At 38.5% G+C, this 12,500-nt stretch overlaps 2 protein-coding genes across 8 annotated transcripts in view; one reads left to right on the top strand and one right to left on the bottom strand.

Moving 5' to 3' along the window:
* Positions 1 to 8,309, top strand: part of med15 (mediator complex subunit 15) — a 20,092-nt gene extending 11,783 nt beyond the window's left edge. For 4 of the 7 annotated variants that reach the window (XM_083565094.1, XM_083565092.1, XM_083565093.1 and 1 more), the window contains 9 exons: positions 1,889 to 2,007; positions 2,488 to 2,621; positions 3,196 to 3,330; positions 3,418 to 3,481; positions 3,568 to 3,634; positions 4,413 to 4,570; positions 7,411 to 7,577; positions 7,722 to 7,820; positions 7,980 to 8,309. In XM_083565094.1, coding sequence (XP_083421220.1) covers positions 1,889 to 2,007; positions 2,488 to 2,621; positions 3,196 to 3,330; positions 3,418 to 3,481; positions 3,568 to 3,634; positions 4,413 to 4,570; positions 7,411 to 7,577; positions 7,722 to 7,820; positions 7,980 to 8,116 — 1,080 coding nt within the window. In that variant the 3' untranslated portion in view covers positions 8,117 to 8,309. Of the gene's footprint in view, positions 1 to 1,459; positions 1,568 to 1,888; positions 2,008 to 2,487; positions 2,622 to 3,195; positions 3,331 to 3,417; positions 3,482 to 3,567; positions 3,635 to 4,412; positions 4,571 to 7,410; positions 7,578 to 7,721; positions 7,821 to 7,979 lie in introns of all 7 variants that reach the window. The other 3 variants (XM_083565089.1, XM_083565090.1, XM_083565088.1) reach the window with 1 other exon arrangement.
* A 520-nt stretch (positions 8,310 to 8,829) lies between these two features.
* ccdc74b (coiled-coil domain containing 74B) overlaps positions 8,830 to 12,500 on the bottom strand; it is a 5,004-nt gene continuing 1,333 nt past the window's right edge. The window contains exons 2-6 of the mRNA XM_083565288.1: positions 12,291 to 12,330; positions 10,872 to 10,989; positions 10,403 to 10,782; positions 9,734 to 9,790; positions 8,830 to 9,647 (exon numbers count right to left, since the gene is read on the bottom strand). Of these exons, the coding sequence (XP_083421414.1) occupies positions 9,613 to 9,647; positions 9,734 to 9,790; positions 10,403 to 10,782; positions 10,872 to 10,989; positions 12,291 to 12,330 (630 nt within the window). The 3' untranslated portion in view covers positions 8,830 to 9,612. The remainder of the gene's footprint in view (positions 9,648 to 9,733; positions 9,791 to 10,402; positions 10,783 to 10,871; positions 10,990 to 12,290; positions 12,331 to 12,500) is intronic.

Genomic DNA, 12,500 nt, shown 5'->3' with positions numbered 1-12,500 from the left:
AAATTACTTGTTTCCCAAACATTAAGTGGATGCTTTAAGAGGTTTTATGAACTGTCCCTCTGTGTGTGTCATTCCGCGAAGGAATGACAGCATTCATGTCTCTTTATGTACTTTGAGGTATATTGTACCACATATGTGCCTCCAGTCTGACTCGCAGACCCGTGTGTCTGATGTACAGTACTACACTAGAAAAATGTTAAGAAGTTTTAGTGCTTAGAGCTTGAGAGGGGTCTATTTTTTTTGCTTGCTTTCTATGGCTAACAAACTGACTGCATGCTCTGCTTCTTTTGAGTCACTGCATACATGTGCTTGTGAGTTTACTAACTGTTTGATATAACTGCTGTTACAGTATATGGTTTTGTTTTGTATGTCTTGTGAGTAAGGAATAAAAAATAAAATAAAACTTGGTTTGTTGCTGTTATAGTAAAACAAGGAATGACTGGTTGGTGTGGTATACCCACAAATGCTACTGTGATCAGTATGCAGTTAAATATTTCCTTTAACAGCACATCCCAGTGTTTTATTCCTTTTATACCATAGCAATTTTTCAACATCAGTTTTTATTAAGCAGTAATGAACCTTGTGCATGCCACCCTTTTTAATTAGCTTAGATACATTTGACGTTAAGGAACGTCCGCAAAACAAGTTCCTGTCATCACTTTGTACACAAGTTATTAACAATTTTTTTGTCATGGTATGAGCATGTTGGTGTAAGACTATATACCTCTGACTGGTCAGAAGTGCCGATTCTGGAGACCACGAGTATTATGTAAACCGCTCCTTACAGAAAGCTTCAACATGTCAGAAATAATTGTTTAAGTATTTCTTTAATTTTCATGCGGACATAAGAAATAATTGTTATAGAAATGATATCCTATTAGAATAAAGGCATCATTTAAAACCTCTTCTTATTTATTACGGTGTATGTAATAAAAATTATCATTTAGCTCAATTTGGAATAAATTCCAAAGCTAATTAACATGCATCCTCAGTGATTTAACATTATCATTCAATTATAACATATTGACCTGTATTTATGAATAGTGTTCTATTACTTGTTAGCCAAATAAGCTTTCATTGCTGACTGACTGCATATTAGGTTAGGAGGAACTCTTGAACTTGAAATGTGTAATTTACTTGAATCGTATAATTTAGTAATAAGTTCATTAGATATAGATATACATATCACATCTCTCATGTGGCATGATAAAGTAGTTAGCATGCTGCCCATTAGCATGTGGATTGCTGTTCTTAACCTGCACAAGAAGAAAGTCACAATTGAACTCCTGCTTTATCGTAGCATCACAAAATGTCTCCTTATGTTTGTGCTTCTGTGCCTTTAGTCCTGAGTTTTCTGAGTGTGCATGTGTGCATGTGCTTCTTCTCATATCCGCTGATGCGCACTGCATTTATTGTTTTGCTTGTGACATGTCTGTTGTCCCCTCTGTCCTCCTCAAAGATGATGCCCCGTGCTGGGATGCAAATGCCACCTCGGTTGCCCCGTGCCATTCCGAATTCTGCCATTCCTCCAAACCCTGCTGCCATGGGAGGACAGCAAATGCCACAGGTATTTACACCAGGGGCAGAGTGCTGGCTTTCCAGTAGGTGCCCATGTCTGTGGCTCCCCCTCTACACCCCCTGGGGACAGAGAGGCTGTCCATGAGCAAGCCTTAACATAACAGCTGCCCCCCTTGCCCCTTTTTGTCCCTTCTTACTTTGTGTCTAGTGGAAAAGGGTGGTTACATATTATTGCTATTTCTGCAAGATGTACAGGTACGTGGAAGAGTGGACTTCTGAGTGTAAGCTGGTGTTTTGTGTTTGTAACAATCCAAAAGTTAAATGGACACTGGGGTGGTTTAGTTAGATTAGCATGTCTTTTTCTCCACAGACTCAACAGATGTCTTCACCGTCTCCAGTCCAAGTGCAGACACCTCAGCCGTCCATGCCTCCTCCCCCTCAGCCTCAACCCTCCCCACAGCCACTCTTGTCACAACCAAACTCTGTCAGGTACACCTCATAAATCTTAGGGCTCAAAATTAATTCTGGAAATAATTTATTCTATATGATATGTGTAACTTAACACTTAAAAACTGAAAAATTTAACCTAAGTGACATTCAAGTAAAAGTTCTCCATCAGCACTTACTTGAAAGCTTTCTTGTTTTCAGCTTTAAGAAATCGTCTTAAGGCTGAAACACAGTAAGCAAAGGAGTTGAATTAGTCTAGTCTGTCACATTATGTTTAAGTTCACTTCATAGCCCAATGCTGTTCAATTCTGGTCAGGCACAAGTTATTCATTTATTATGATGGCAGCTCTGAATGTCTTTAGAATTTATTGACCAAAAAAGAAGGAGTACATTTGTACATCAGTACATTTGTCCAGTAATGCAATTTCCAGGCATGTCATTTCTGTAATAAAGAAGACACTTTAGCATTAATTGATGCTAAGACATAATGGCCTTGCAAATATATTTTGTTTCGTGTTTCAGTTCTGGTCCGACCCCATCTCCGGGAGGTTTCCAACCCAGTCCTTCCCCGCAGCCATCACAGAGTCCCGCCACAGCACGTACACCACAGAGTTACTCAATGCAAGTGCCATCTCCTGGAACACTTAGCACTCCAGGTATACAGCAGACATTTCAGTGCAGGTCTCTTGGCATACATGCAATGTTTTCGGGACTATAAGAGACGTTTATTTAGCGTTCATATGGTAGACAGTGCTTTTGTTTGTCATATTGGTGTTACTGTAGATCAGTGCTGTATCAAATCTGACCTGGCAAAAATGTCCATCCATATCAGTGTTCCATTAAAATCAGGAGTTGAATGATGTTTTCATCTGGCACTGTTCCATGTGCTTTGGCAACTTGTAAGTGTCTTAAGAAAACTTTGTTTTATATTCTACAGTATCATGAGATGTAGCTAAAAAAAATTATATGCCATAGATTAAACCAGTGATCTTCCATGTTGGATAATTATTATTTTTATTTAATTATTTTTTTAGATTATATTGCTGCAAACATGTACTTTCTACATCTAATGTTGCAGGTGCTTGTTTTGGATAACTTTTAAGTCAGAAAACTCTGGAGAGGCAGTACAAAGTAAATTGTGGTCTATAAAATTCACTTGTAGTGTGCATTGAGTAGTTTAGTCATTTTGCGATTCAGAATTCCTTGTGGTGCTTGCCTGCTTCCCTGTAGGAAACCCCAGCTCTGTGATGAGTCCAGCGAGCGTATCTCAATCAGAGGACCAGCTGTATATGGACAAACTCAAACAGCTCTCCAAATATATTGAACCGCTGCGCCGGATGATTAACAAGATTGACAAAAATGAAGGTATTATTTTTCAAGTTTTCTCAGAATGTAAATGTCTTCGTACAAATGTCCTTCTGTGTAAATGTTGGTTTATTACTTCTTGTTTAGAAAGGAAGAAGGATTTAAGCAAGATGAAAAGTCTGCTGAACATTCTCACTGATCCCAACACAAGGTGAACAGAGATGCTTGTTAAGCATTGAGATGTCCCATAGTTTTGGAATTTCTCTGGGTTTATGACATGTCTTTCTCTTTTACTAGATGCCCTCTCAAAACTCTACAGAAGTGTGAAATAGCCTTGGAGAAGCTCAAAAATGACATGGCGGTGGTAGGTCATACGTGCACACTGCATTTACACCCTGCTGTCTGAAGACAGTAACACCTACAATCCTAAAACCAGTCAGAGGTACACTATCCAATCATGTGCAATCGGTTGGCTGATACCTAAAGAATAGTTCACTTGGTACCATTCATTTAAGTGACCCACTTGACACTTGGAAACTAGATAAGAATCAAGGATATTACTGCCCACTGAAAGTTATCATTAATATTATAAAGTAGTACTTTCATAATACTGAAATATTGTTATCTTTTATCAACATGTGCAGACCACATTTTTTACTTAAGTCAGTCAGCTCGTCTTCCACAGTGTGTTTGACCACCTTCAGACACGCTGCTGTTTTTCCACTGACTATTGTAGCTTGTATATTGTTCTTGTATTCTGCGAGGAAAATGAGAACAATAATAATTCACAGACAGAAAAATCTTAAATTTGGCACATTTCTTCCCTTGTTGGATTTTGTGACCAGGATTTCTGATCTGTGACCAGGCAACCCAACAAATGCTCTTTGTTTGATTGCATTCTCATAAGTGTGCTTTGAGTGTGATCATGTATTTATGTAAAATGAATTTGATCATGATCTAAATACTGAAAATACATGATATTGCATTGTATACCTGAAAGATTTGTAGCGCTAAAGTTCGTTTAGAACGAATCAAAATGTCTGCCATTTTGTAGCTCAACAGGTGCATTACGTAATAAGCTGCTGCATTTTTATTTAAATCCCATAATCATGTTGTAATCCCCTTGTGCATTCCTTCCTTAGCCTACACCTCCTCCTCCAACAGTGCCTTCTAAAAAGCAGTACCTGTGCCAGCCACTGCTCGATGCCGTTTTGGCCAATATCCGCTCACCAGTTTTCAACCACTCTCTCTATCGAACGTTTGCGCCTGCAATGACCGCCATTCATGGAACACCCATCACGTGAGTGCCACTTAACAATATGAAGTAATTACAACAGTTCGCTTCTTTTCGATTTAAATTTTGTACGATTTTGCTTGTGCCAGAAATGACCAAATGTGTGAACAGAGCTAGATTTATGTAGGTTTCCTATGCAAAAATATGGAATTTTAATTGTGCTTTCCAGGTCTGTTTTAGCATGGACAAAGAACAGTGTATTGAAAAATGTTTCCATACTATTGCCCTGTTCAGTTTTCAAAATTATTATTAATAATTATATACAGTGAGGAAAATAAGTATTTGAACACCCTGCTATTTTGCAAGTTCTTCCACTTAGAAATCATGGAGGGGTCTGAAATTGTCATCGTAGGTGCATGTCCACTGTGAGAGACATAATCTAAAAAAAAATCCAGAAATCACAATATATGATATTTAAACTATTTATTTGTATTATACAGCTGCAAATAAGTATTTGAACACCTGTCTATCAGCTAGAATTCTGACCCTCAAAGACCTGTTAGTCTGCCTTTAAAATGTCCACCTCCACTACATTTATTATCCTAAATTAGATGCACCTGTTTGAGATCGTTAGCTGCATAAAGACACTAGAGACAACTACTAACATGGCCAAGACCAAAGAGCTGTCCAAAGACACTAGAGACAAAATTGTATACCTCCACAAGGTTGGAAAGGGCTACGGGGAAATTGCCAAGCAGCTTGGTGAAAAAAGGTCCACTGTTGGAGCAATCATTAGAAAATGGAAGAAGCTAAACATGACTGTCAGTCTCCCTCGGACTGGGGCTCCATGCAAGATCTCACCTCGTGGGGTCTCAATGATCCTAAGGAAGGTGAGAAATCAGCCCAGAACTACACTAGAGGAGCTGGTCAATGACCTGAAAAGAGCTGGGACCACCGTTTCCAAGGTTACTGTTGGTAATACACTAAGATGTCATGGTTTGAAATCATGCATGGCACGGAAGGTTCCCCTGCTTAAACCAGCACATGTCCAGGCACGTCTTTAGTTTGCCAATGACCATTTGGATGATCCAGAGGAGTCATGGGAGAAAGTCATGTGGTCAGATGAGACCAAAATAGAACTTTTGGGTCATAATTCCACTAAACGTGTTTGGAGGAAGAAGATTGATAAGTACCATCCCAAGAACACCACCCCTACTGTGAAGCATGGGGGTGGTAGCATCATGCTTTGGGGGTGTTTTTCTGCACATGGGACAGGGCGACTGCACTGTATTAAGGAGAGGATGACCGGGGCCATGTATTGCGAGATTTTGGGGAACAACCTCCTTCCCTCAGTTAGAGCATTGAAGATGGGTCGAGGCTGGGTCTTCCAACATGACAATGACCCGAAGCACACAGCCAGGATAACCAAGGAGTGGCTCTGTAAGAAGCATGTCAAGGTTCTGGCGTGGCCTAGCCAGTCTCCAGACCTAAACCCAATAGCGAATCTTTGGAGGGAGCTCAAACTCCGTGTTTCTCAGCGACAGGCCAGAAACCTGACTGATCTAGAGAAGATCTGTGTGGAGGAGTGGGCCAAAATCCCTCCTGCAGTGTGTGCAAACCTGGTGAAAAACTACAGGAAACGTTTGACCTCTGTAATTGCAAACAAAGGCTACTGTACCAAATATTAACATTGACTTTCTCGGGTGTTCTTTAACTTTATCGTATTTTTCGGACTATAAGCCGCTACTTTTTTCCCACGTTTTGAACCCGTGGCTTAAACAACGAAGCGGCTAATTTATGAATTTTCCCGGTTTTACAAACTTCAAGCCAAAAAACTGAACCCCATAACATTAGACCAATGAAATTTCCGAACGGAAACGAAAAAAACGCACCTCACCTGTGTTCTGAGCTGCACGGCTTCAGGAGAAAAACTTCCACCGGTGTTGATTTTTAAACGCACGGCGATGCCAAAAGATAAAAATTCCGAGAGAAATACAGTAGTTGTGAAAGGAAGGAGAAAGACAATGAATAATGACTTTCTTGGTCGGCTACTGTTTAGATACAAGCCATTGTAGCAGGTTTCCAAAACTCGTGCTTTTTTATTTTTCTTGGCAACGCCGTTATGGGTTAGTCAAAGAAACTTAGAAATAAGCATCAGAAAATATTGAGCACATAATCCTCAGTCTCCACACACACGCAGTAGTACCGGAGGAATGCAGATATATATACTTATATATTTTTTTTTTTTTTTATATAAAACAAACGCTACATGTACCCTAATCTGGATACATTCGAAAACGGTCCACATCCACACTTTCGTTTTCAGTCTTTTCAGAAAAGTTGCTCATTTACACGGAAACCTCTGAAAACGCTCACGTCGCTGTACTGCGCACAAGCAAAATGTAAGACGCATCATCTTCGCCTGGAATGTCACAGCAATGACTTAAAATGTGTCATCGTTTTTTTACAGTCTACGCTGCTAAAAAAGTGTTTTCTAATGTGTCCACTTTGGAGAGCGTTTTAAAAAAAGCTACGTTTTTATTAACTAAAAACGGCATACCAGCGTGGACATCGTTTCCGTGGGGTAAGCGTTCCAGGCAGATCCCCACCGCTGCCAAAAGATCGATGCTAGATTGGATCTACACGGCTGTGATGGGTTGTGATGTTGCGAGGAAGCAGTTGCCATGACAGTACAGCGCCCCCGACCCTGTGACTAAACAGATGGAAAACATCAGAAATTGTAACGTTATTTGAAATCGTTTTAGATGTTAAATATGGTCTTAAAAATCTTTAGGGGAAGTCTGCCAATTTGAGTCTGGAATAGTATGGATTTTTTTTTTTTAAGAAAAATGTGTAGGAACCCTAATTATTCTGCTTCAACCACACCTCTCTCACTCGCCCTGCAGAGGGCCTATCATTCCGACTCGGAAGAGGAAGTTTGAGGAAGATGATCGTCAAACTATTCCCAACATCCTGCAGGGGGAGGTCGCACGCCTTGATTCCAAATTCCTTGTCAACTTGGACCCGTCTTTCTGCAGCAACAACGGAACGGTGCACCTCATCTGCAAACTGGGTGAGAAAAATGTCTTTCTTGTTCTCCATGTATAAGCATATATTATCTAAATGGGGAAAAAATATTTATCACAGAGAAGACCGCTTACAGGGAACCTAAAACCAACAACTTGGGCCTTTTGTATGATCTTTTAAATTGTTCCAGATGACAAGACCCTTCCAAGTGTTCCTCCCCTCCACCTGAGCATTCCATCAGACTATCCTGAACAGAGCCCTCAATGGGACAGTGATGATCAGCAATATGGTGAGTAAGCAGTTACCTCAATTAAGTATACTAATGAAATAAGGGGTGGAGCCTAAGGGGTGTTTTGGAATAGCATTTTAACTTTTTGGAATTCAACTACTAGATCTGTAACATCTGAAAGGCAAAATTCAATATCAAATGAGTTTTTCTTTCTTTCAGAGGCAAACCCTTTCTTGCAGAATGTCTATAGGAACATGACGTCGAAACTGCTTCAGCTTCCCGACAAGCACTCTGTCACAGCTCTGCTCAATACTTGGGCTCAAAGTGTTAGACAGGCGTGTCTCTCGGCAGCCTAGTCATGACGCCATGGATCCTCCCGCAGCATAAACTCTATACTTCTTTTTATGTGTACAATTTGCATGTATGAATTCGATGAAGTAATCTAGTTCTTATCTTAAGTACAACTTTATAAAGGACCTTTAAAAACATTGGTGTGGGTAAATGCATTTTTATTTACACAAATAAATACCATGTTTGGTTTATTGTTTACAACGTGTTTACAGCTTTATTGTTTAGTGCACATTGAGGTTTAAAAATATAGTCCTTGAATCCAGGACTTTTTTTTATTTTCTTAATTGACAAACTGAAAAGGTTCTTCCATAATTGTATTGATCACAGTCATGTGTAAGGATGCATCATGACGATATCTTCTGCAAATCAGATCAAAATGACCGTATACCCCGTCTGAAAAAGCGTTTCTTTTGTTTTTTGTATCTTTATCACAAATAATTGCTATAAGAAAATAATGAATAGAAACTAACAGGATCTGAAATCAGTAACTGCTTTATGCATAGAAAATGGAAAAACATTTCTTAGTTAAAATAATCAATCGCTATACATGCTGGATAACAAGAATTATAAAGATTTTTAAGTTTTAACCCTTAAATAAAATGGACAATTTTACTTGTAATTTGTACTGAATTACTGCAGATTAAATGAAATGCCTTGTCATTTTAAATATACATCTTAGCATCAATGACAAAGATTGTTTAAAAAACTAAATGCCCTGAAAATCAAAGAGCTTTCAGGTGTTTTTACATTTTTGTAGTTGATCGCCCCTTGCTGGTGAAATCTGGAAAATTGTTGGATTTAGTTTGGATTTTATATGGGGTTTTTTGTTAATGGTTCTGCTCACAAGTTAATTCTGGAAACACAAATGTATCATATGGACAGAAATATGGCTGGAAAAGTCAGGCGTCCTAATATGTTGTTATGCCCCAATCTGTCACCACAAAGACAGAGGCACACGATTGTGTATGATGTCTTTGGATGCGGTGGAATAGAATTTTCCCTTCCCTAGGAGATTCAAACCTGTTTAAGCAAGACAATGACTGTGCATAAAGTAAGCACCATAAAGATATGGATTACATGGTTGCAGTGGAAGATCTTGAGTGGTCCGCAATAGAGCTCTGATCTAAACCCGATTAAACACCTTTGGAATGAACTGGAATGCTGACTGCACCCTAGGCCTCCTCACCTTACAACAGTACCTGACTTTATTTACACACTTGTGGCTAAATGAGCACAAACCAACAAACACAATCTATAATCTAATGAAACATTTTCACAGAAGAGCGGTGGTTATTACAACAACCTAAATGTAGAATGGGATGTTTAAAAATTACCAATCTTATAGTCAGGAATCTGAAAAGTTTTGTCTATATATTATTTGTGATCAATTACAATTGAGCAAATAACTGGGTCAAGTTTTTTTAAGTAGTTTTTCTCCATAAGCGGCTCCTTTGTACAGTGCGAGTTCTCCTGCTGAAGCTCTGTTTGAGTGAAGGAAGGATCACTCTTTCTGCCATGTTGGCCGGACACACTGCCCTGTGACACAGAGAGGAAAAAAAAGATCACTCTATTAGTTTAAGTTAAACTAGCTGTGTATATCCTGTGAGATGAATCATACTTACAGTCCTTTGGGCAGGGATCGAAAAGGAAGCTTTGGAAACATCTCTGGTTCCTCAGCTCTGCTGAGTAGGCAAAAAATACTGAGTAGATTTCAAACAAAACATGCACAGCATTCCCCTGAACTCGGTTAATGCAGTATCAGGCTGCTTTCACACACGTGTACAGATAGAAGTTAAGTGACTTAATAAATGCCTAGGTTGCTTTCTAGATAAGATCTATTATTATTATCACAATTCAGATGAAATCCAGATTGTTTATGGTTTAATGTGCCTACTAGAGAAACTCATTTATACATATAAATGAGTTGTTACTTCGAGCCTTGTGGTCTAGGACACAATTAATGTAACTAATATGTAATAAAAGTCTCTTTTTTTTTTTTTTTACACACCCTCTCAAATATTATGACCTATGCATTGGTAATATCACAATTTTAACAGGTTTTAGTTTCAAATTTGGTCCACATCACTCCTAGCATTCAGTTACAATCCCAAGCTTCAGGAAGCAGTGCTTTGGCATACAGGGCAGAATTTTGGTATTATGGTTGTCCAAGTTTAGTGTGAACACCATAGTGTGGAGAACTGGATTTGTTTAAAGACATTTAAGCGTTCACTTGTAAGATTAACTAGTGCCATCAATGCAGTACAAATCTAAAGAAGGAAACTAATGATAACCTTTTCTCATCACAGAGATAGGCTTTGGCCATAATGTAGTTCTCTGGGGTGATTTTCCGGTTGAAAACGTTGTCCCTGAGGATGGCCTTGATGCGGAGAATCTGAGGGAAACACAAAATTCTGACATTTCTGCATACGAGAGGATTTTCTTGCGAGGATCTGGTGCGCTTACCTCCTGAGACTGAAGACTGTTGGCATTATACAACTGCCGTATGATGACTTCACACTCCTGCAGCGTTGGGACTCGAGGTGGCTCAGACGAGCTGCTGTGGATACTGAGAGGATGGAGGGAAGTGATGAGACCACCTATGAATTCTGGAAAAGATTTGGTCCCCTCTTCTGAGGTGTCAGATTTGTGGTTACTGGCTCCAGTCTGTGTGCTGAAATGTCATTACATTACACTCAATTAAAACCATGACATGCTACTTCTGCTGTGTGTGATCAAATGCACTGGGCATGTTTTAGTTACCAGAGGTGTGTGTCCTGTGGCAGGCAAGGGTCTTCTAATGTCTGCTCAAGGTAGAACTCTATCTCTGACTCAAATGTCTTCACCTCATTCCAGTGCTTGTGTGCTTTGCAACTGGACCCTGAGCAATGAACACCGACATGAACACACAGAAACTTTTTTTTTGTTTGTTTTTTTCCTTAAAATGATTTTCCAGCACGAGTTTTAAGTTGTTAGTTGTAGTCATTCAGAGAAAGTAAAGAAAGTCGATTTTATGTTGTTTTATATGACAATTTGCAATAAAGGCTAACAATTAACTCTCATTCACATGACAAATCAGAGAAATAGAAGATAAATGAAGGAAAACAGTTTCTATCCTAATCTCTGCATGGTGTGATAACCACAGATAAGTATTAAGATAAAAAATTTAAATTTTTTGAATGTTGCTTTATATAATTATTTTATTTGTATAGCTTTTAGAAGACATTGTCCCAAAGCAGCGTTACCAAATTAAATCGATTATTAATCAAGGTTAAACTATTCCCAAACACTTTATCCCTAATGTGGAAGCCAGTGGCAACAGTGGCAAGAAAAAACTACCTGCGATGATATGAGGAAGAAACCTTGAGAGAAACCAGATTAAAAGGAAACTCATCCTCACCTGGGCAGCACTGAATGTCTATTCATTTTTACTATCTTCATAAAATCAGGCAGGGTTTATTTGTATTTATTTATTGAAACCATAACTACTATGAAACTACAATTATTACCTATTATGACTGAGGTTTTCAATGGAAGTCGGTGACCCTGAACACACAGAACTGAGAAAAGGTGTACTGTCTTTTTGTCAGTAAATGTTTAATAGATATTTAAATAAGTGTATTAGAAAGTGCAAGTTACACAAGAACAATGATTGTATTCAGAAGAGATAAACATGAGATCAAGTCTTACCAAAGCTGTTCCTATGAATTGTTTTAATCATAAAACTGTAACTTTTTAACAGTGAAGCAACACATTGAGAATATGTATAGTATCCATTCACTATAAGAGTCACACAAGAACAAATTCTATCCCACTGGAAGTAGTCATTTATATTTATATCATAAAAATCTATGAATTTGTTTCAACAGTTAATGTTAATTAATGAATTACTCAATGTCTGTTTAATGTCTGTTCTTCGATTTCTAATTGACTTTAATCGGGATGTACTAACGTTTAGGTTAAAAAAAGTCCAAAAAAAAGGACAGCTTTCGATTTAGCTGATAATATAAAACAGTTTAGGAATGAGGGAAAGCCAGGAGTTGAAATGCTGAATGATGGATAGGAGTAATCCAAAATTTGAGGATGTTAATGAGAATCTTAATCTCTTCTCACTAGAATTGAAATAAATTTTAAGAAAAAGTAATTCAAGGAAATTAAAAACTCTGATTCAAAATGATTTACCTTTACGATGTTCCCTTGGTGGCTGCATGATTAGGTAAAGCTGGAATTATTAGAGGAGAGAAAAAGGTAATGTAGGGCAGATGATGTCATAATTTGTCATTGTCATAAATGTATAGAGGACTGTATGGGTACATGTGGTCTTTTTTCAACAGTCAAGTGGGTTTGTACTGCCATATAGTTTTCTGTGCACTGGAACAAAATGCCTGTTCT

This window comes from Silurus aristotelis (assembly GCF_946808225.1).
Source record: "Silurus aristotelis genome assembly, chromosome: 16".
Classification (NCBI taxonomy): Eukaryota; Metazoa; Chordata; class Actinopteri; order Siluriformes; family Siluridae; genus Silurus; species Silurus aristotelis.
Note: the sequence above shows the minus strand (reverse complement) of the source record. Positions and strands in the feature narration are given on the sequence as shown.